Source organism: Amphibalanus amphitrite, unplaced genomic scaffold, assembly GCF_019059575.1.
Source record: "Amphibalanus amphitrite isolate SeventyFive unplaced genomic scaffold, NRLGWU_Aamphi_draft 001047F_arrow, whole genome shotgun sequence".
Lineage (NCBI taxonomy): Eukaryota > Metazoa > Arthropoda > Thecostraca > Balanomorpha > Balanidae > Amphibalanus > Amphibalanus amphitrite.
This window is the reverse complement of record NW_024882541.1, coordinates 122,934-143,731: the sequence shown is the minus strand read 5'-3', so window position 1 is coordinate 143,731 and position 20,798 is coordinate 122,934. Positions and strand designations below refer to the sequence as shown.

Below are 20,798 nucleotides of genomic sequence, written 5' to 3'. Positions count from 1 at the left end.
ATCGGGTAGCCCATAGGCCTTAGTAACTTTCCTTAAAAACTGCTTTTCGATATGTGACCCCGTTTGACCTTGGCAGGTCAAAATGTGCAAATAAACGACACTCAATACGTCGCAGCCCGGATTCAGCCCAGATTCGGGACACCTCCGATCAAGCTGAAACTTGCACACAATGTAGGCCATGACATGCCCAATTCACAGTCCAAGTCATTCGGTGGCACTCCCAGCCGTTTGACCTACAGAGGTCAGCAAAGGTCACGTGGCCCAAATTTGCACAGCAGATTGTGGCCCACCCAGTAGAGCTAGAGCGCTAAAAATGGCACCAATCGACTCGCCAGCATCTAATCTTACTTTCCCAACACTCATTTGACCTTTCAAGGTCATGCGATGGCCTAAGGTCATTTGTAGGCTATGTCGAAAATACACTTGCACAGCAGTTTTCGAGTAGATGGATTGACCGAATTCCAAATCAAAGCACATCATCGGGTAGATAGGCCGTAGTAACTTTCCTTAAAAACCGCTTTTCGATATGTGACCCCGTTTGACCTCGGCAGGTCAAAATGTGCAAATAAACGACACTCAATACGTCGCAGCCCGGATTCAGCCCAGATTCGGGACACCTCCGATCAAGCTGAAACTCGCACACAATGTAGGCCATGACATGCTAAATTCACAGTTCAAGTCATTCGGTGGCACTCCCAGCCGTTTGACCTACAGAGGTCAGCAAAGGTCACGTGGCCCAAATTTGCACAGCAGATTGTGGCCCACCCAGTAGAGCTAGAGCGCTAAAAATGGCACCAATCGACTCGCCAGCATCTAATCTTACTTTTCCAACACTCATTTGACATCTCAAGGTCATGCGATGACCTAAGGTCATTTGTGGGCTATGTCGAAAATACACTTGCACAGCAGTTTTCGAGTAGATGGATTGACCGAATTCCAAATCAAAGCACATCATCGGGTAGCCCATAGGCCGTAGTAACTTTTCGTAAAACCGCTTTTCAATATGTGATCCCGTTTGACCTTGGCAGGTCAAAATGTGCAAATAATTGACACTCAATACGTCGCAGCCCGGATTCAGCCCAGATTCGGGACACCTCCGATCAAGCTGAAACTCGCACACAATGTAGGCCATGACATGCCCAATTCACAGTTTAAGTCATTCGGTGGCACTCCCAGCCGTTTGACCTACAGAGGTCAGCAAAGGTCACGTGGCCCAAATTTGCACAGCAGATTGTGGCCCACCCAGTAGAGCTAGAGCGCTAAAAATGGCACCAATCGACTCGCCAGCATCTAATCTTACTTTCCCAACAGTCATTTGACCTCTCAAGGTCATGCGATGACCTAAGGTCATTTGTGGGCTATGTCGAAAATACACTTGCACAGCAGTTTTCGAGTAGATGGATTGACCGAATTCCAAATCAAAGCACATCATCGGGTAGCCCATAGGCCGTAGTAACTTTCCTTAAAAACCGCTTTTCGATATGTGACCCCGTTTGACCTTGGCAGGTCAAAATGTGCAAATAAACGACACTCAATACGTCGCAGCCCGGATTCAGCCCAGATTCGGGACACCTCCGATCAAGCTGAAACTCGCACACAATGTAGGCCATGACATGCCTACATGCCTAGGCTGAATTAATAAAGTGTTGTCAAAAAAAATTTACGAAAAGCAAAGCGACCCTCACGATAATGACGTCAATGGATCTACAGCACAGGGTGATCCGAACTCAAACAAATTCCAAGCGTGGAAAAACACTGAATTCATAAAAGTAAGTACAGGGAAAATAAAATGCTAAAAAAAAAACACGATTTAACCCAAATAGAAACCCCAATAAGATATAAAGGCAACAAAAATCAAGGCTTATTTGGGCCACGTGAACTTTGCTGACCTCTGTAGGTCAAACGGCTGGGAGTGCCACCGAATGACTTGGACTGTGAATTGGGCATGTCATGGCCTACATTGTGTGCGAGTTTCAGCTTGATCGGAGGTGTCCCGAATCTGGGCTGAATCCGGTCTGCGACGTATTGAGTGTCGTTTATTTGCACATTTTGATCTGCCAAGGGCAAACGGGGTCACATATCGAAAAGCGGTTTTTAAGGAAAGTTACTACGGCCTATGGGCTACCCGATGATGTGCTTTGATTTGGAATTCGGTCAATCCATCTACTCGAAAACTGCTGTGCAAGTGTATTTTCGACATAGCCCACAAATGACCTTAGGTCATCGCATGACCTTGAGAGGTCAAATGCGTGTTGGGAAAGTAAGATTAGATGCTGGCGAGTCGATTGGTGCCATTTTTAGCGCTCTAGCTCTACTGGGTGGGCCACAATCTGCTGTGCAAATTTGGGCCACGTGACCTTTGCTGACCTCTGTAGGTCAAACGGCTGGGAGTGCCACCGAATGACTTGGACTGTGAATTAAGCATGTCATGGCCTACATTGTGTGCGAGTTTCAGCTTGATCGGAGGTGTCCCGAATCTGGGCTGAATCCGGGCTGCGACGTATTGAGTGTCGTTTATTTGCACATTTTGACCTGCCAAGGTCAAACGGGGTCACATATCGAAAAGCGGTTTTTAAGGAAAGTTACTACGGCCTATGGGCTACCCGATGATGTGCTTTGATTTGGAATTTGGTCAATCCATTTACTCGAAAACTGCTGTGCAAGTGTATTTTCGACATAGCCCACAAATGACCTTAGGTCATCGCATGACCTTGAGAGGTCAAATGCGTGTTGGGAAAGTAAGATTAGATGCTGGCGAGTCGATTGGTGCCATTTTTAGCGCTCTAGCTCTACTGGGTGGGCCACAATCTGCTGTGCAAATTTGGGCCACGTGACCTTTGCTGACCTCTGTAGGTCAAACGGCTGGGAGTGCCACCGAATGACTTGGACTGTGAATTGGGCATGTCATGGCCTACATTGTGTGCGAGTTTCAGCTTGATCGGAGGTGTCCCGAATCTGGGCTGAATCCGGTCTGCGACGTATTGAGTGTCGTTTATTTGCACATTTTGATCTGCCAAGGGCAAACAGGGTCACATATCGAAAAGCGGTTTTTAAGGAAAGTTACTACGGCCTATGGGCTACCCGATGATGTGCTTTGATTTGGAATTCGGTCAATCCATCTACTCGAAAACTGCTGTGCAAGTGTATTTTCGACATAGCCCACAAATGACCTTAGGTCATCGCATGACCTTGAGAGGTCAAATGCGTGATGGGAAAGTAAGATTAGATGCTGGCGAGTCGATTGGTGCCATTTTTAGCGCTCTAGCTCTGCTGGGTGGGCCACAATCTGCTGTGCAAATTTGGGCCACGTGACCTTTGCTGACCTCTGTAGGTCAAACGGCTGGGAGTGCCACCGAATGACTTGGACTGTGAATTAAGCATGTCATGGCCTACATTGTGTGCGAGTTTCAGCTTGATCGGAGGTGTCCCGAATCTGGGCTGAATCCGGGCTGCGACGTATTGAGTGTCGTTTATTTGCACATTTTGACCTGCCAAGGTCAAACGGGGTCACATATCGAAAAGCGGTTTTTAAGGAAAGTTACTACGGCCTATGGGCTACCCGATGATGTGCTTTGATTTGGAATTCGGTCAATCCATTTACTCGAAAACTGCTGTGCAAGTGTATTTTCGACATAGCCCACAAATGACCTTAGGTCATCGCATGACCTTGAGAGGTCGAATGCGTGTTGGGAAAGTAAGATTAGATGCTGGCGAGTCGATTGGTGCCATTTTTAGCGCTCTAGCTCTACTGGGTGGGCCACAATCTGCTGTGCAAATTGTGGCCACGTGACCTTTGCTGACCTCTGTAGGTCAAACGGCTGGGAGTGCCACCAAATGACTTGGACTGTGAATTGGGCATGTCATGGCCTACATTGTGTGCGAGTTTCAGCTTGATCGGAGGTGTCCCGAATCTGGGCTGAATCCGGGCTGCGACGTATTGAGTGTCGTTTATTTGCACATTTTGACCTGCCAAGGTCAAACGGGGTCACATATCGAAAAGCGCTTTTTAAGGAAAGTTACTACGGCCTATGGGCTACCCGATGATGTGCTTTGATTTGGAATTCGGTCAATCCATGTACTCGAAAACTGCTGTGCAAGTGTATTTTCGACATAGCCCACAAATGACCTTAGGTCATCGCATGACCTTGAGAGGTCAAATGCGTGTTGGGAAAGTAAGATTAGATGCTGGCGAGTCGATTGGTGCCATTTTTTGCGCTCTAGCTCTACTGGGTGGGCCACAATCTGCTGTGCAAATTTGGGCCACGTGACCTTTGCTGACCTCTGTAGGTCAAACGGCTGGGAGTGCCACCGAATGACTTGGACTGTGAATTGGGCATGTCATGGCCTACATTGTGTGCGAGTTTCAGCTTGATCGGAGGTGTCCCGAATCTGGGCTGAATCCGGTCTGCGACGTATTGAGTGTCGTTTATTTGCACATTTTGACCTGCCAAGGTCAAACGGGGTCACATATCGAAAAGCGGTTTTTAAGGAAAGTTACTACGGCCTATGGGCTACCCGATGATGTGCTTTGCTTTGGAATTCGGTCAATCCATCTACTCGAAAACTGCTGTGCAAGTGTATTTTCGACATAGCCCACAAATGACCTTAGGTCATCGCATGACCTTGAGAGGTCAAATGCGTGTTGGGAAAGTAAGATTAGATGCTGGCGCGTCGATTGGTGCCATTTTTAGCGCTCTAGCTCTACTGGGTGGGCCACAATCTGCTGTGCAAATTTGGGCCACGTGACCTTTGCTGACCTCTGTAGGTCAAACGGCTGGGAGTGCCACCGAATGACTTGGACTGTGGATTGGGCATGTCATGGCCTACATTGTGTGCGAGTTTCAGCTTGATCGGAGGTGTCCCGAATCTGGGCTGAATCCGGGCTGAATCTGGGCTGATTATGGGCTGTCTTGACGGACATTTTGAATCGAAATATAGTCTGATAGCCGGATTTCAAAACTTGCTTGCATGTAGCTGATTTATCTGATCTCACTCGCTCGTATCACAGCATGTCAAACCAGAAATAGCTCTTGCCAAAGTAGCTCTGTAGCGCAGTCGGTCCGACGAAGCAGGGGATGACCCCAACCACACACGTCGGTCTTTGTCCCAAGTCCCAACTTAGTACGTGTCCATCAAAGCCTCATCGTCCTCACGTCTCCCAGTTACGTTCCCAGGCCCTCTGAACGTCTCCCTGTCGTCTCCCTGCCATCTCCCGCTATCTCACATCTGCGGCCCTGGTGGCGCAGTCGGTTAAGGCGTCGACCCGCGGTGCGGGCGGTGCCGGGTTTCGGGTTCGATTCCCGGTTCCGCCCGTTCCGCGGGCGTCGTCCCCGGCTGTGTCACCAGGTGTGGGGTAGGCTCCCACTTCAGCCGTAGCCTGGGGGGTGGGAGAACAAGGGCCAGGAGGAGGAGGAGCCCTCCTATAATTGGGCCACAAGTGCCCGTTGGAGGGAAGCCTGAATAAAAAAAATCCAACTGTCTAAGGGCTGAAACAGACTCTTTCCGCAGTCAGGAAATCGCATGCGAGAGCCTATTCAAATACATACACGGAAGCACGCTCGCATCAATCGCACGCACCTCCCAGATGCGATTGATGCGGGAAGAATTATAATGTATTTGAATAGGCTCTCGCATGCGATTTCCTGAATGCGGAAAAAGTATGTTTCAGCCTTAACTCTGGCCCCAATGTTCTACCCGCAAAGGATCCCTAGCTATCCACAGCGTCTTCCTAATGTCCCCGCAGCCTCTTTCGCCGTCCCCCATTGTCGCCCAACCGTCTCCGTAAGTCTCCCAATCTCCACGTCGGCATGTCTTCCCATCAACTTCGCTGTCTCAGTGCTGTCATTCACTCTCCGAACACGTCCCCACCGTCTCTCTGCCATCTCTCCTCTCTCCCCCGCGTTCACCATCTCCCTACTGGCCCCAATGCCATCTCTCCTCTCTCCCCATCACGTCTTCTAAATCTCTCTCCCCACGTCCACACTGAATTTACATACAGTTATTTACATTTTTAGATGATGCCCAAGTGCTATGATGAAGGAAATATATTTTGCAAAATCGGCTTAACTTGTGCCATGGAAACATAGTCTCCCTCCTCCGCCACTATCTCTCGTCTCCCCAATGTCTCCCCTGCCCCCTGCCCTCCCACTCTCTCCCACGCCCTCTCACCCTTGCCGCCGCCGCCCTCTTCCTTGGGAGCCGACTGGCCCGGGTGGTCGGCGAAGATCTCCACCAGCAGGGCGTTCTTGCCCTTCTTGAACTGGTCGACAACAGTGTCGTTCAGCGGATCCTTGTTCTTCTCCAGCCAGCCGGTCAGGTTGTAGGCCACCTGGAAGGGTGACGTAAAAAACGTCAGTGTCAGTGTTTCATCGTCATTAACCCGCGCCCAGCTGGGGGGGGGGGGTGTTTGAACACCCCCCTTGTGGTTTTTCGCGAATATCTCGCGCCGTTTTTGGTACACCTTATCGTACATCAATTTCAGACCAAGGTCATTCAAGGTCAGGTCACCAGGTCACTTGAAGTGACCTCACCTCATAAAAAGTTTCAATGTCTGTCATAGCTACACCAAGTGACCGATCGCTTCGAAACTTTCAGCGATTGCTAAGAGCAATAGCATGTACAAAATGTATATCTCAGAATTTTGATATCGATGACCTAAGGTCAGGTCAATTTTGCGACCTCCCCATTATAAGTCAATGGGAGAAAATTGAAATGCGCCTCTTTTGGACAAAAGACATTATAAACACTCCCAAACACCGAATTACAAGTGGTTTAGACACACTGAACATGAAAATGGTGTCCGTGACCCTTGTTTATGCCCTGAGGTCATCTTAGGTCACGAATGGTATCTAACAGTTTTTCGCAAATAACTTTTGATAGAGGCATGCTAGAGCGATGAAAACGCCTTAGATGTGTTCAGCTCGACGATACGGATCGACTGATATGCAACATGACCCTTTCCGGTCAGGTCATGACCTTGACCAGAGGTCAAATTTTCAAGTTGACCTTTCAAGGTCAACTTATAGTTCATTCGATGCGTCTTGACGAGAGGAACACAATGCCGGTAAAAGTAAGCTCGTACAAGGCTTGGGTCAAAAGTTATTGCAGAAAAACTGTTTCCGACGGCCATTTTTGCAATTTTTGCCCCCTGCAGGCAAAACCGTTGACGTTAGGTCAAATCTGAGAGAATTACTCAGAAAGGGCTTTAATAGGGCTATCGAATGCGCTTTTCCGCGGCGCTGTAGCTCTATTGGTTCTCGAGTTATGCGTTGGCTTCTTGGAAATTTTCGACATTCGACCTGGAAATCGGCGAAATTTTGCCTTCAATGACCTCTGGTGACCTGACCTTTGACCTGACCAAAAAAATTGACCGAAGTGATTTCGTCATTATTTTTTACGCTCTTTCGAACGCCGCCTTCCGCGTATCGCTACGTAGCCCAGGAGCCGAGTTACAAGGGGGGGGGGGTGTTCAAACACCCCCCCCCCCCCAGCAGGGCGTGGAAATCCAGGACCCCCAGCCGGGCGCGGGTTAACGCTTGTAGATGATCGTATTTTCATTCGTTTATTATTTTACTTAGCTGACATTGCTCACCATATAATGATAAATACTCACCACAAATCCAATGTTTTCAATTACTTTGATGCATCGCTTTATCACCACTCATTTCGTTGACGAAATTCAACAAACCTCCCTTTCTTGTGACACTAATGTAGTTAGGCAAACCCTTCATCCCTCGTCTGTTTCTTATCATTCCTTCCACTCCACTCTCCTCTCCCCTTCATCCCTTACCGTTCCGGCGTAGTGCACAATGGCGAAGTGAGCCTCGGACTGGCCGGGCTTGGGCGGCTTCGGCTTCACGAAGAGCGCCGACTTGCCCAGGTGGTTGGTCTTCAGCTTGTCCTCGAAGGTCTTGTCAGTGGCCTTGGGGAACATACTCTCCTCCTCGAGGATGGAGAGCACACCCATGGGCTGCGAGACACGCGAGAGTTAGATGACGAAGATCGAGAGTGTAGGGACTCAGAGAAAACGAAAAATTATGCAAAGTGTGAAACAAGTTGTGTGGCAAGTTGTTGTCTACGTTACTTGCAAGTGCTGCATGTAAGTTACGAATTCAAAGGGACAATATATAGAGGGACAATCATTCACCGACAAATATTTAAGCGTCTGGTCCATCAAACTTACGCGTCACAGAAATACTCCAATAGAAGATCGTTAGTTAGGAACAAACATATTTTAGATGATACAAGAAAGGACAAGACATTGCAGATGTGACGCACAAATATTGCATGTTTGTTGAATAGACCTTACCCGCCCCTCTCATCATTCCACGTCCATACACTCATCCTGAAAGTCATGCAATGAATGCAGCGTGCAATGGACAAGGCGAGCTCGAGTTTAGCTCATGTTTCTTATATTTGTTAGGCAATGCCCTGTACAATAAGTGTATAAAATAAGTGTACTTACTTACACTTGTGATGTGGTTAAAATGAGCTTGCCAAAATTAGCACCAAAGCGGGCAAAAGCGTTGCCACATCTTTTGCACCTTTTTTCTCGTCAGAACTCATGGCCTCGACTTTTGTTCATTACCGTTACTTGGCGTTACTGCGATGGCCGGTGGCTAGAGGCAGCTTTTAGCCAAACAAGCACGACCTTGATTACCTTTCACAATTAACCTTTCGCAAGCTTAGGCGTGATCGTTTGAAGCAGCATTAGTGCTGTAAACACCTGTAGATATTAGCTGTGGCGGTATAACCAGTGAAAATACCTGTCTGGCCGCAGGATCACTTCCGATCCCGACAGCACCTCGCTCCACTCTTCAACCAATCGGGACTCCGCTAGGGTTCACGCGCATGCTGACGTCACGGGTAGAAGGGTAGCGCGGAGCGGCTGCCCTGACAGGCAGAGCCATCTCTTGGCGACTCGGCCACACTGGCGGGAGAGGCTCGCACTGTTAGTTTCGCCGGTCACCGCCAGGTGGCCAGCGGCAGTGCAGGCAGCCGCCAGGGGGTAGGGTTCACGGGGTGGGTAGAGGTAGAGGGTAGCGTCGCTCGGTCACACTGAAACTAAGAGAGGTAGAACGAAACATGCCGGTCCCGGGGCTGGAGTCGTGCTGGGTCACTGTCTTCGTAGAAGATGGTGGGAGTAGGGGTGCAGATTGGGGTGGGGCGTGGAGGCACGTTTGGGGCTACAGGGGGATAACATTTACTGGGGTGACATCTGAGCTAAAGGTCACAGTTAGAAGCCACGCCTGGTCTGAATAAATCTCAAGGAGCCATGTTTAGGTTCATACTAAACTTTTGCCGCCTGCTTTAAGCGCCGGCTTTGACAAGACATGCTGATAGCCCGCTGTAGCTGACTGCATTTAATTAAAAGCTGCGCTCCTTGAGCACATAAATCCAGGCTAGGCTTCTTTGAAAACGACGATCTCGGCATATTGACGCTTATTTTGATCAATATCAGGTTTGGGGTCGATACAGTACGGGTCAATCCAGGCGGGGGTACATCAGAAGGGTACAGTTGCAGTCTCTAAATAGTGGGGTGACATTCAGGGGAGGGGTACATTCGAAAGAGCACAGTACACATGCTGTATCTAAATGGGAGAGTCCATTCTATAACGACGGGCGACAATAGCGGGAACAGTTCAAACGGTGCACAATCTCGCGTCGTGTATCCCAAAGAGACATTCAGAGATGCTGGTAGGCATAGGATGGCGACAACATCGAATCAAAGTCGATTGGTCGGAGGAACATTGTTGCGACCTACTTCAGGCAGTGGGTGATACGCATGCTTTTTGTATGGGACCTTTTTATATTATGGTAATGACAGCTCGTATGTAGTTAATCAGCGCCATCAAATGTGAAGACTGAATTATACAGAACAATGGGAAACGTTATGCCGCTTCTTAATTTCCTATTGTTGCCAGCGAATTCTGAGTCGTTCGGTGATAAGCTAGTTGGGATTCTTTTTTTTACATTTGAATGATCGAAACGATTTATTCAGCAAAAAGTTACTTCTTTCTGATGGCGGCGAGGGGTCGATATAAATAACACTGAATGGTGACCCTGCACCCTTAGCAAAGCGGAAGAGGGATAGAAAAGCTCCTGCGACACAACATAAAGTTCAAACTATAATTTTGGGACTTGGAGGGATATTTTACCTTTTCCATAAGCTCGATACAGGCTTGCAAGTCCATGCCGAAGTCCATAAAGACCCAATTAATTTCCTCTTTCTTGTACTCTTCTTGTTCAAGTACGAACATATGGTGGTTAAAGAACTGCTGCAGTTTTTCGTTGGTAAAGTTGATGCACAGCTGCTCGAATCCGTTGAACTAAAAGACGGACGAGCATTCAGTCACTAGCGAGCACACCATGCAGCACGTCGACGAGTCTACACTAGGACGGCACAGTGACTACAGTAGAGCTGCTTCTGTAGAGGTTGCGTAGTGTATACCTGCAATCGGTTAGTGGGTTGCGTGTTAGCGGTCAGGGTTAGGGTGTGGGCGGCAGAGACGACAAAAGTAGAGAGCCGAAATCTTAATCTTCAGGAATTCAGCGTGGCTTCCTGACAGCCGTAATACACCGTTTCTCGGGCGTTGAATGTGCTCGAATATTCGACAGCTCCACAACAACTACCGTCTATTTTAGTAGACGACTCAGACTACCGATATGTCATTAGTTCTAGCCGATGCAAAAACTTTATATGCTGCTGAAAAAGGACGGACATTTTTTTGCCAAGATGCCCATGCAGAGTTTGTGCAGCTTCTGCGTCTACGCAGTCAGCAGGCATGCATCCTCATTCGGAGGCTCGGTCATCTGCTGGCTATCCGGACCACTAGGACCATCGGAGACCAGCATTCTTGGACCAGAGACCGGACAGAGACCAGGCAGCGACCAAACGCAGACCGGAGTGAGAAAAGGCGTCCTCCACCTAATCTAAGTTCTAACCCTCCTAGCCTTTCAGCCTAGCTCATTCACCTTCTCCATCAGATCAATACAGGCTTGCAAGTCCATGCCGAAATCCATGAACACCCAGTCGATCTCTTCCCGTTTGTACTCTTCTTGTTCAAGTACGAACATGTGGTGGTTGAAGAACTGCTGCAGCTTCTCGTTGGTGAAGTTGATGCACAGCTGCTCGAACCCGTTGAACTATAACCGAGAAAGCTGGCTGATGATGGTGGCAAGGGGGAAGCGGAGGCCGGTTTGGGGGGTTGGGTTCAACACAGATGAAAGCGAGGGCGAGGAATTATGGTGAAGCTCGAGGTGGAAGGCCGTAGAGTAAAGCGAAAGATTGGGCTTCTGGGAACCACGGCAATTTAAAGTCCTCTGAACAGGTGCTAGTAGAACAGGAATGGCATGGGCAGTTTTAAAAGCGACGGATCGGTCTCTGGAATCCACACGGCAGGGCGAGGCTCTGCGAATAGGGGTAAGCAGAATAGGAAGAGTACACACGGGGCGACATCTTGCTGTTGACATTGACATTCAACAAAAACGACCGTAACATATTCACGACACATGACAAAATATACGGTGCAATACAAGACACTATCTGGCGAAATATGGAAAAAAGTACGCGATTGCATAACTCATTCAACGTATGTAGCCATGTTGCATAAAAATAAAGCATTTGCAAAGTAGTTTGCAAATATTCACTATGTCAGAGCGCCACCATACGGAAAAATTGTAATGACATTCAACTGAACAAGCCATCTCACGGACTCCTTCGATCCTTACGATATTGACGTTACGTCCTCATCGTCATCCACGAATTCCCGATTGACTTCAGCCCTAAAATCTAAGTCCCCTGCCTTTCAAGATGACACCCTCGCGACTTACGTCGAAGATCTCAAAGCCGAAGATGTCGAGCACACCGATGAAGGAGGCACGCTTCTGCTTGGTGTCCAGAGTCACGTTGACCTTCTTCACGAGCCACTTGAAGAGACGATCGTACATGCCCTTGGCCAGGGCACCCACGGAGTAGTACACCTGGAGGCAGGCAGGAAAGGTCAGGTCAGGTCGGGCGTTAGGTTAGTTGGCAGAGAAGATGAGATGCGGTTCGATCATAACAGAGGAATCTTGGCTACGCCAGTGGAAAACGAATCTTTCACGTGTTTTTTTCTGAAACTTAGGTATAAAATTACTGAATTCCAATAGGTTGTTTGATAATACTACGGACTTACGTAGCATGAATGATGTCTATGGCAAGCAGAATAAATCTTGCAGGCTCCTCGAAGGAACCAAGCACCTCCTTTCCTCAACTAAACATCTAACAGTTGCTGCAGTTGATCCAGTCCGAAGAAAGTCACCGACGTGGGACAACGCTGTCTGTGATGTCGAAGGCCACTGACCTGATCCTTGTTACGACCCTGGGTGACGAACTCGTTGCCGACCTTGATCCTGGGCTTCAGCAGGTTCTTGTACAGCTCGGGGCCGTCGATACCCAGCAGTTTGCCGATAATGTCACCCTCCTGTAAGGCGCAGCGTTTTGTATGGTGAGACATTTGTCCCAGGGGGGGGGGGGGCATGGTCGAAGCATTTCGAAAAGATGTGGAGAGAAATCGAACTGACGTCCAATAGGAAACAAAAGAAGAAGGAAATGCAAAAGTACGACACGTTAAGCACAGTTTGCATTGATCGAGCTGAAGGTAGAGTTAGGTATCATTTTACGACGATGATCGTTTGGTATCTTTGATCTCGACACCTATATAAACCCATTTGTCATTCTAAAGAATAAGAACTAGCTTAATTGCGATCAATAAAGCAATTTGTCCCGCACTATCTTTATTTTAGCATTCTGACCAGACTAGTTTGCGGTCGTCATATTGGAACAGTCTATGGGCGCGGCCATGTTGGATGTACTCACAGCGGTGCCATCAGCCTCAGCCTGCTCCTCGCGACCCTTCTGCTTGAACTTCATCTCTCCGCTGACCATGACGGCGCCGACGATGGAGTAGATGTCGTCCTTCTCCGTCTGGGAGAACTTGAGGATGTCGAAAGCCTCCTGAAAACGTGAGGGTAAGGGTATTAGATAAATGTGGAAACTATATAGTCTTAAAAGACGTCGGTATGTAGGAGTTGGCTGCTTTATCAATCACGAGCTTTTGAGTCTTAAAAGTCACGCAGAACTGGCATATAAAAAGCGGCTAGGTTTAATGCGAGCACGGGCATTGACTTCTTTCGCGGACGATTCCGGAGGATTTCGGAAGATGTCGACCTAAGATCACTCACGTCCGTCATCTTCATCTCCTCGTCATCATCGATGCCGTTGACGGTGGTCTTGCCCTGCGAGACGTAGTGGTAGGCGTAGATATCCTTGACCAGGTTCATGCGGTCTGAATGAGGAAAAGGACAAGTTTCAGACGCGTGTTATACAACATGACGCAGGCAAAAATATTAAACCTCCTCAGTCCTCACAAATCCTTTTATTCTATGTCGTGGACATCCTTATCTATTGAAAAATTATGTTTTCGCCTCACAAGTGGCCGCAACGGAATTATAATCGAACCCTTCCTGGCTAACTCAACGACAATTTCAGTGTCTTCCCAAAAGCGGACCAAACCTTCTCTCATAAGCGCATCCATCACAGCTTGACCACCAGCCCAAATCAAGCCCGACCACTGACCACGCGCCCTTACCGATGAGTCTACAACCCCTCCCATCATACAACCACTACCAACAATGTACATACCCAATCCAAACCCCTCTACTAACCAACACTTTACACTCACCGATGAGTCCCGGGATGGCGTCGGACATGAGCTGGTAGAAGATGTGGTAGGAGCGCTCCAGGGCTCCCTGAGAGATGACACGCGCCTTCTCCAGCAGGTACGTCTCGATGTCGGCACCGGCCAGCTTGCCCAGCGGGCCGAAGTGGATACGGATGAACTTACCCTGGTGAGAGATGGGAGTGGTTAGAGCGGTTGGTTTGATAACGCGACGAACGAGGTGACAAAAGCTGAGTGGAACATGAAGAAAGTTGAACTATACGTCATTTATCTAAAGTGTCGTAGAAGGAATGAAACAAATCAATTGACATGGAAATGTAACATAACTGAAGTGAAGGAGCAGCAAAGCACAGACAAAATTGTGCAGCTTGTGAGAAAGCATTTTTAACTTCGCGGTCAAATGTTAATCGCGAAGTTTGAGCAAAAACCGCAGAACTGCTGCCGCCCAAGTAGACAGTAGTGGCGCACTCACGAATCGGGACGAGTTGTCGTTACGGGTGGTCTTGGCGTTACCGAAGGCCTCCAGCACGGGATTGGTCTGCACAATCTGGTCCTCCAGAGTGCCCTGCAAGAGATGGATAAAAACGGCCAATGTCAATTAATATTCAGAGTGCACCGTGTGGACTTTTGGAGAATGAGCCACAATCGACAAAGAGAGTCCGACTTGAGGCACATTTATCAAAATCAAATAAAAACGTCGATCTACCGTTTAAAAATCGCACTTATTGACTGGAAAGCAAAACACGGTTTCCGTACAGTAATAACGCTCGATTATAACGCTGCAAGCACAAGTTCAAAATTCCTCCATGTTACCGTGATCTGGCGTGCCACCCACCTTGCCGTCATCCTGGGCCTTCTTCTTTCCAGTGGCTCCGACCTGGGCAAAGTACGTGATGACCTTCTTTGTGTTCTCGGTCTTTCCAGCGCCAGACTCACCGCTGGGAACGAAAGAGGCTCCTTAGGGGCTGGCATATCTGGGGTGACAATGCTAGGTATAGCGTGCTACAGCGTATCAATACGCACAAGTTGTGACTTTGAGATGTCGAATGTCGATATTGAGGATACGATACCCGTTTGGTAGTTGAAAGTAAAGTTCAACACAAGGATTTCATTATGACTAGGCGTATCAGAGAAGCATCTTAGCCCCGTTTCTGGTTCGCTGGGTTCTCAGGGTTCGGTAACTTACGTGATGAGAATGGACTGGTTCTGGCCGTCTGGGAAGAAAAAGAGAAAGTACGAACGTTAGTTAGGCGTCTGCTGTATAGCTACCTATTCAGTAGGTGAGCACTAAACTTATAACACTGAACACCACGATTACTAAACCGCATCTAAGCGATTTACTGTGCTTCGTGAATTTTCTTTTAAAACGATACGCTATAATTTCTGCTTGTTTGAGTTTAACGCCAAACGTCTTCGATATCAAAAGACACAGCGAATTCCGAAGAGGAATGCCGGTGACCGATTTAGCTCGAGTTTAGCCCCAGCCGTCCCTTCGGAAGCCAATCCAAACCGGATCCACTTAGTATCTCCCCTATGAGGTTTATTTAAAGTGCTAACAAGTTTGCTTTTTCTCCACTACTCAACTCGACTCATCCTGGCTTCTAAGGGGGCTGAATAAGATACCAAACAATTTCACGATGTTAGATAATCTCATCGGCATTTCAAAGCACATCGAAAGTGAGACGTGCTATTCCAGTAATATCACCAAAAATAAAGCGACTTGTTCGAAACATCCTGACCGACTAAAATCCGTCAAACACCCAGTACCAGACATGTGCATGGATCCGAGAAAATGGATCTGGAATCTGATCCCACGGATCCTGATCTCGGATCCATAGATCCAGCTCTTCAATTTATCGAGAGATCCGTAGGGATCATAGATCTGATGCTAATTTTTTTTTTGCTTGAGATTCGGTGAGATCATAGATCCACATCTACTTTTTGTCAACTCAGAAATCCCAGAAAATCATTCGTTGCAACTAACGAACGTTCTGTTATTGAGATTTTATGTGATTGGACGTCATAATCCATAGTCTTCTGGCACTTATGGACATAGAAACGCTTCGAAACCTGGTTTCAAATGTTGTGCATGGTGGGATCCACTCAGATCATAGATTCATGTTCTTGGTTTTTCGTCAGATCCTAGGAGATCATAGATCCAGGTTAAAATTTTCACGCGGGTCCGGTGGGATTATAGATCCTAACCTGCATTTTGCTTGGAGATCCACTGAGATCATAGATCCATCACTCAGATCCATGCACATGTCTGCCCAGTACTATAGAAGAATCTCCTACTCACTGGCCATCATGTCGGAGTAGGCGCCGTCCGACAGGGCGAAGATATGCGGAGGCACCTCATTACGCCGCTTGCCCAGGTAAATCTTGATGGCACGCAGAGTGTAGATGGGGAAACGCTTGTACGGGTTGATGGCAACGCAAAACAGGCCCGAGTAGGTCTGAAATGGGGTCGCCGGGTCAGAGGTCAGAGTTGCTGTGTGGTGTGTGGTGGGGTTATTGGGGCAGAGGTCAGATCCAACGGCGACGTGCTCAGGTTGATAAGTTAAATTTGCTTTGCATCTTTACATCTTTACTTTCATTCTTCACTTGGTTTGCTGTCTTCTGATGAACTACTCGATTTTAGTGATTGAACAAATTCTTCCAGTAAAACTAACCATCGTCTAAATCAGGTACATGCATATCTTTCTTTAAAGATTATGGTTATTTTTCGGTCGACAAAAGAAACAAAACTATTTTAACAAAACATGTTTTAAAAACAACCTATCACACGATCAAACTCATCGACCGTTTGAATGACCCAGGTGACTCTACATCGAAACACCTCGTTCACAAGAGTTCCACCGCCAACTCACGTAGATAAGCTTGTTGTAGTAGCGCTGTTTCAGGTTGTGCAGCACCGAAGCGTCGTTGAGGTAGGTCAAGTTGGACATGTCCTCGACCTTCTCATACTTGGGCGGGTTCACCTGGGAGATCTGGTCCTTCTTGAAGTCCTTCTCCTGTTGACGGGGAGAACGGGGAAATGGTCAGTCATGTGCTTTGACGGCTTGTGGATGTAACGTGTTCTAGTAAAGGTCAATGGTCCGACGCAATATTTGCCATACCGGCAATGCCTGAGGTGAGGCATTTGAAGCTACCATAGCAACTTTCTTGGAAAAATGATGAATAAAAAAAAATCACTACAATGATACAACATAATAAATGAAAGGTATGCTGAAAGATGTTTGACGTTTTCGCACGCTAATAAAATGGCTCATTTATTGTGTAGCCGAAACCAATTCTGCACTAGGAAATATGAAACAAGATAACTGTAATGCGTCAAACAGTCATTACACACTGATTTCCATGAAAAGCGACCCATAAACTACATCCCCTAACCAGCAGTCGCATCACTGACCTCAAAGTTGGGCAGCTGGACCTTGGTGGTCTTGTCGTTGGAGGCGTCGATGATTTTACCCTGGACATAGCCCTCCTTTTCGTCGGGTACCCAGCACGCGGTCTTCGAGTCGTACGGCTTGGTGGCGTCGATTCTCTTCTGCTCCAGAGACACGTACCTAAGGACGGGGAGAGATGTGGTGAGGAGAGATAGAAACGGGTCGAGAAGTGCTGTCGTTCTTATGGACTACTCGTAGTACCTACGCAGTCCCTACGTAGTACTTAGTAGTACGTTTGTTACCAAGCTATTGGTGATTTTGTATCGGTGACAAAAGTCATAAAGTCCTAGTGAATAATAGGAAGTGCGAAGGCTGTTGACGAGGTAGACAAAAAATTAATTATTCATGCTCAAGGCGACTCCATCTTTTTTCGACAATATTTGCTGCTTTTCTGAGACACGTAAGCTTAGCATTCTGGCCTTGCGCAATGACCGAGGCTAATAATAATTGGCAATGACTATAAAAATAATAGCATAACATTAACAGCAGATAACGTATGACAGCAGATAGAGATGGACAGTATCTCCGGATACTTTGCACTCGATACTCACAGGTACGGTTCTGGGTCGGGCTCCTCATCGGGCTTGTACTTCTTCTCAATCACCATGGTTGCAGGTGGTTGTCGGTGCTACGGAGCAGACAGAAACGATGCCGAGACGGCCGTGGGCGACTAGAACTCCGGTGTGAGAGGTGGTCTCTCCTGCAGCGGACACAAAAATGTGCGGGGTAACGTTAAAAACGATAAATCTAGATGCCGATTGGAGAACATAGAAGTCAGAAATGATAGCTTTCGTTAGAGAATGCTTCTCCGACGAAATTGACCGCTGCTCCTAATGAATAAGCAATAAAGATGCGTTTAAATATCCATTCTGTCCCCAAGCTTTTTTCTTATCTGCTTTTGTTCTTCCAATTTGAAGAGAATTCATCAGCTGGGTGTCATTTGATGATTATTCTACATCATTAACATCGTGCAAAGAAATATATTTTTAGACATTGCCGTAAGCAAAATTTTTCATTGAACGACATATAATCTGTTCTCGTTTCTGATACTGTTATCAATCATCAATAAGCGATAATCAATGAATAACTACAGGAAGTGCAAACTTTGCTTTGAAACTCCTAATGCATTGGCAGCGGTATTGTTGTTTTCTGACCATGTTTTGTGAAGCTACCGACCAATTAGCGAAGCCCCGACATTCGTATGACTTATTTGACCTTTGAGGTCACCGATTAACCTGAGATTGTAACAATGTTTTGACCGTCGCTAGCTGTCAGTGGTCACAGCAAAGACGCTCGTGCTTCCCTCGAAGCGCTAGGGCTCATTTAGGGGCGAAATGGCGAGGAGTGGTAGAACAAACCACTTCGCTTTCGGCAGGATATTACGTAAAAAAATTGTTAATCCACGCCCTGCTGTGGGTCCTGGATTTCCACACCCTGCTGGAGGGTAGTTGAACACCCCCTTCTAACTCCGCTCCTAAGCCAGATAGCGACATGCGGTAAGCGGCATTCGAAAGAACGTCCAAAATATGGAAGAACACACTGGGTCATTTTTTAGGTCAGGTCAAAGGTCAGGTCACCGGACTTCATCAAAGGTAAAATGCTACCTATTCAACATTTTTCGCAACATTGGCACATAACTCGGAAACCAATAGAACTGATGCGCCACGGAAAAACGCATTCGATGGCCCTTTTAACCTTGTTTCTGGAATGTGCCTGAGATTTGACCTCATGTCAACGGTTTAGCCTCCAAAGGACAAAAACTAAAAAATAGCCGTTTTTACGAAACATGTTTTTCTTCAATTATTTCTTACTCAAGAGAGTCACAACATAACTTTTGCTAGCATCGCGTCCCTCTCGTCGAGACGCGTGAGTGAACTATAAGTTGACCTTGAAATGTCAACTCTTGACCTCAGGTCAATGTCATGACCTGACCGTAAAAGATCATGTTGCATATCAGTCGATCCGTATTGTCGAGCCAAACACACCTAAGGCATTTTGATCGCTTAATTTTTTTTTACAAATAGTTGCAATTTTTTAGATGCTGTGCTCGTGTGAAATGCCTTACAAAACATTTACTTCATTTTATTCCATCTTACTGATTTTTTAGGTATGATAACATCTATGCATCGTCATGCACAAGCAGCGTCTCCCTCGCCCTTCCTGGCGGGTCCGTCTTCCGCTGGGCGCCTCCCTGTCCAAAAATACCCTGGCCCGCTGTCGGTCCGTGTGTTGCCTTTGGCCCCCGGCCCGGCAGCCTGCCCTGGATGGCCCCTGCCGGTGGCAAATATGGGGTGTCGCAAGCCAAGAACGCCACAGAGGCACCAGACAGGAGGCTGCGGTAGAATTTCTTGCACAGTGACGTTTACTTTTAATATAAATATGCAGATCGTTTCCTGCTCATGCCAAGAATGTGTAATGAGCATGGTAGGTATCCATAATTCTCTTTGCATAATTGACTGCATACCTAGTACGAAGTACCTACATACCTACTACATACCGTGCTTTGTTCACAGATGTCACGCTTCGATGTTTTGTCCAAAGCCCTTCGCCCTAATGCCATCAGTTTCTGGACTTCATTTGGATTGTTTGTGATCTTATTTTGTTTGGTTTTTGTTTATTTGTTTGCCTTTTTTTGTTGGAGCTCCGACACCGAAGCTAAGCTAAGTGCTTTTATTCCTATTTTTATTTGCGCACTACTAACATTTTCATTATTAAGTCACTATCCATTTATATATCAATCTTAATTGCAAGCTAGTTACTGGAGTTTTCTTAAAAAGTTCTTGTCATGAAAATACTGGCCATCAACCTTCCTACTCAGTCGTGCGTTCTTACCCAATCTCGTACGACTGAGGGCACGACTGAGAGGCCACAAAGTACAGCAGAAATGAAACGGCGCGCAGTTCATCATCCTAACTAAATTCCTGTATCTACGTTTTATACTTCATCTCAACTCTTCCCTCGTTTAATTTAGAACCAGGGGCGTGGGAACTACTTTCAGACTGGGGAGTACAACATAATAGAGATCAACCTAGGGTCCCCCAAATATAGTTTTCTCACCGGTTTTAGGCTACTTATTTTTCATCCCTTGGCTTTTTCAGCAAAAAATAAAACATTTGAAAAGAAGTGCGGTATTCCGTCTCAAAGGTGTGGGAGCACCGCCCTCACGACCTTAAATTTCGAGGGAGGGGGGCAAGCTGTGTCCACTGCCCCCCCCCCCCCTCCTGGGTTACCGCGCCTATGTTTAGAACGCCATTTTCCTTATTTTGAGACAATTAAAAAGAAGCCTTTAAATGAAGAACGCAATATTTTCGTTGTTACCGTTGCAAAAAAAAAACATGCCCTCAACTTCTTTGTGTTGAAGTCTAGGTAACGTTGATACGATGATAAACTTGCCTTAACTTTGAATAAATTTCAACACTCTTTATAATCCCTTTTTTAGTCAATACTACAACATCAGTCACTTCAACTCTGTAAGATCGCAAGAGGCGAACATAATAAATCTATTGCCTATTCTTACTTAGTTTTACGGCTAGTGCAAAAGAAAACTAACGCCACATGAGAAGTTAAGCTTAATCTTAGTAGTGTTCATTCACTTGGTGTGTACGACCATAACGTTTTAAATTCATCA

General features: G+C 47.0%; 1 protein-coding gene across 21 annotated transcripts in view; it reads right to left on the bottom strand.

Annotated features, from left to right (window-relative positions):
- The window catches only part of LOC122369539 (myosin heavy chain, muscle-like), a 60,799-nt gene that overhangs the window by 38,808 nt on the left and 1,193 nt on the right, over window positions 1–20,798 (bottom strand). For 13 of the 21 annotated variants that reach the window (XM_043344360.1, XM_043344343.1, XM_043344352.1 and 10 more), the window contains exons 2-16: window positions 17,722–17,870; window positions 17,134–17,290; window positions 16,592–16,735; window positions 16,021–16,177; window positions 14,908–14,935; window positions 14,557–14,659; window positions 14,194–14,286; window positions 13,725–13,887; window positions 13,225–13,328; window positions 12,860–12,997; window positions 12,345–12,464; window positions 11,833–11,982; window positions 10,975–11,145; window positions 7,790–7,969; window positions 6,169–6,328 (exon numbers count right to left, since the gene is read on the bottom strand). In XM_043344360.1, the coding sequence (XP_043200295.1) occupies window positions 6,169–6,328; window positions 7,790–7,969; window positions 10,975–11,145; window positions 11,833–11,982; window positions 12,345–12,464; window positions 12,860–12,997; window positions 13,225–13,328; window positions 13,725–13,887; window positions 14,194–14,286; window positions 14,557–14,659; window positions 14,908–14,935; window positions 16,021–16,177; window positions 16,592–16,735; window positions 17,134–17,290; window positions 17,722–17,777 (1,924 nt within the window). In that variant the 5' untranslated portion in view covers window positions 17,778–17,870. Of the gene's footprint in view, window positions 1–6,168; window positions 6,329–7,789; window positions 7,970–10,157; window positions 10,329–10,974; window positions 11,146–11,832; window positions 11,983–12,344; window positions 12,465–12,859; window positions 12,998–13,224; window positions 13,329–13,724; window positions 13,888–14,193; window positions 14,287–14,556; window positions 14,660–14,907; window positions 14,936–16,020; window positions 16,178–16,591; window positions 16,736–17,133; window positions 17,291–17,721; window positions 17,871–20,798 lie in introns of all 21 variants that reach the window. The other 8 variants (XM_043344340.1, XM_043344357.1, XM_043344348.1 and 5 more) reach the window with 1 other exon arrangement.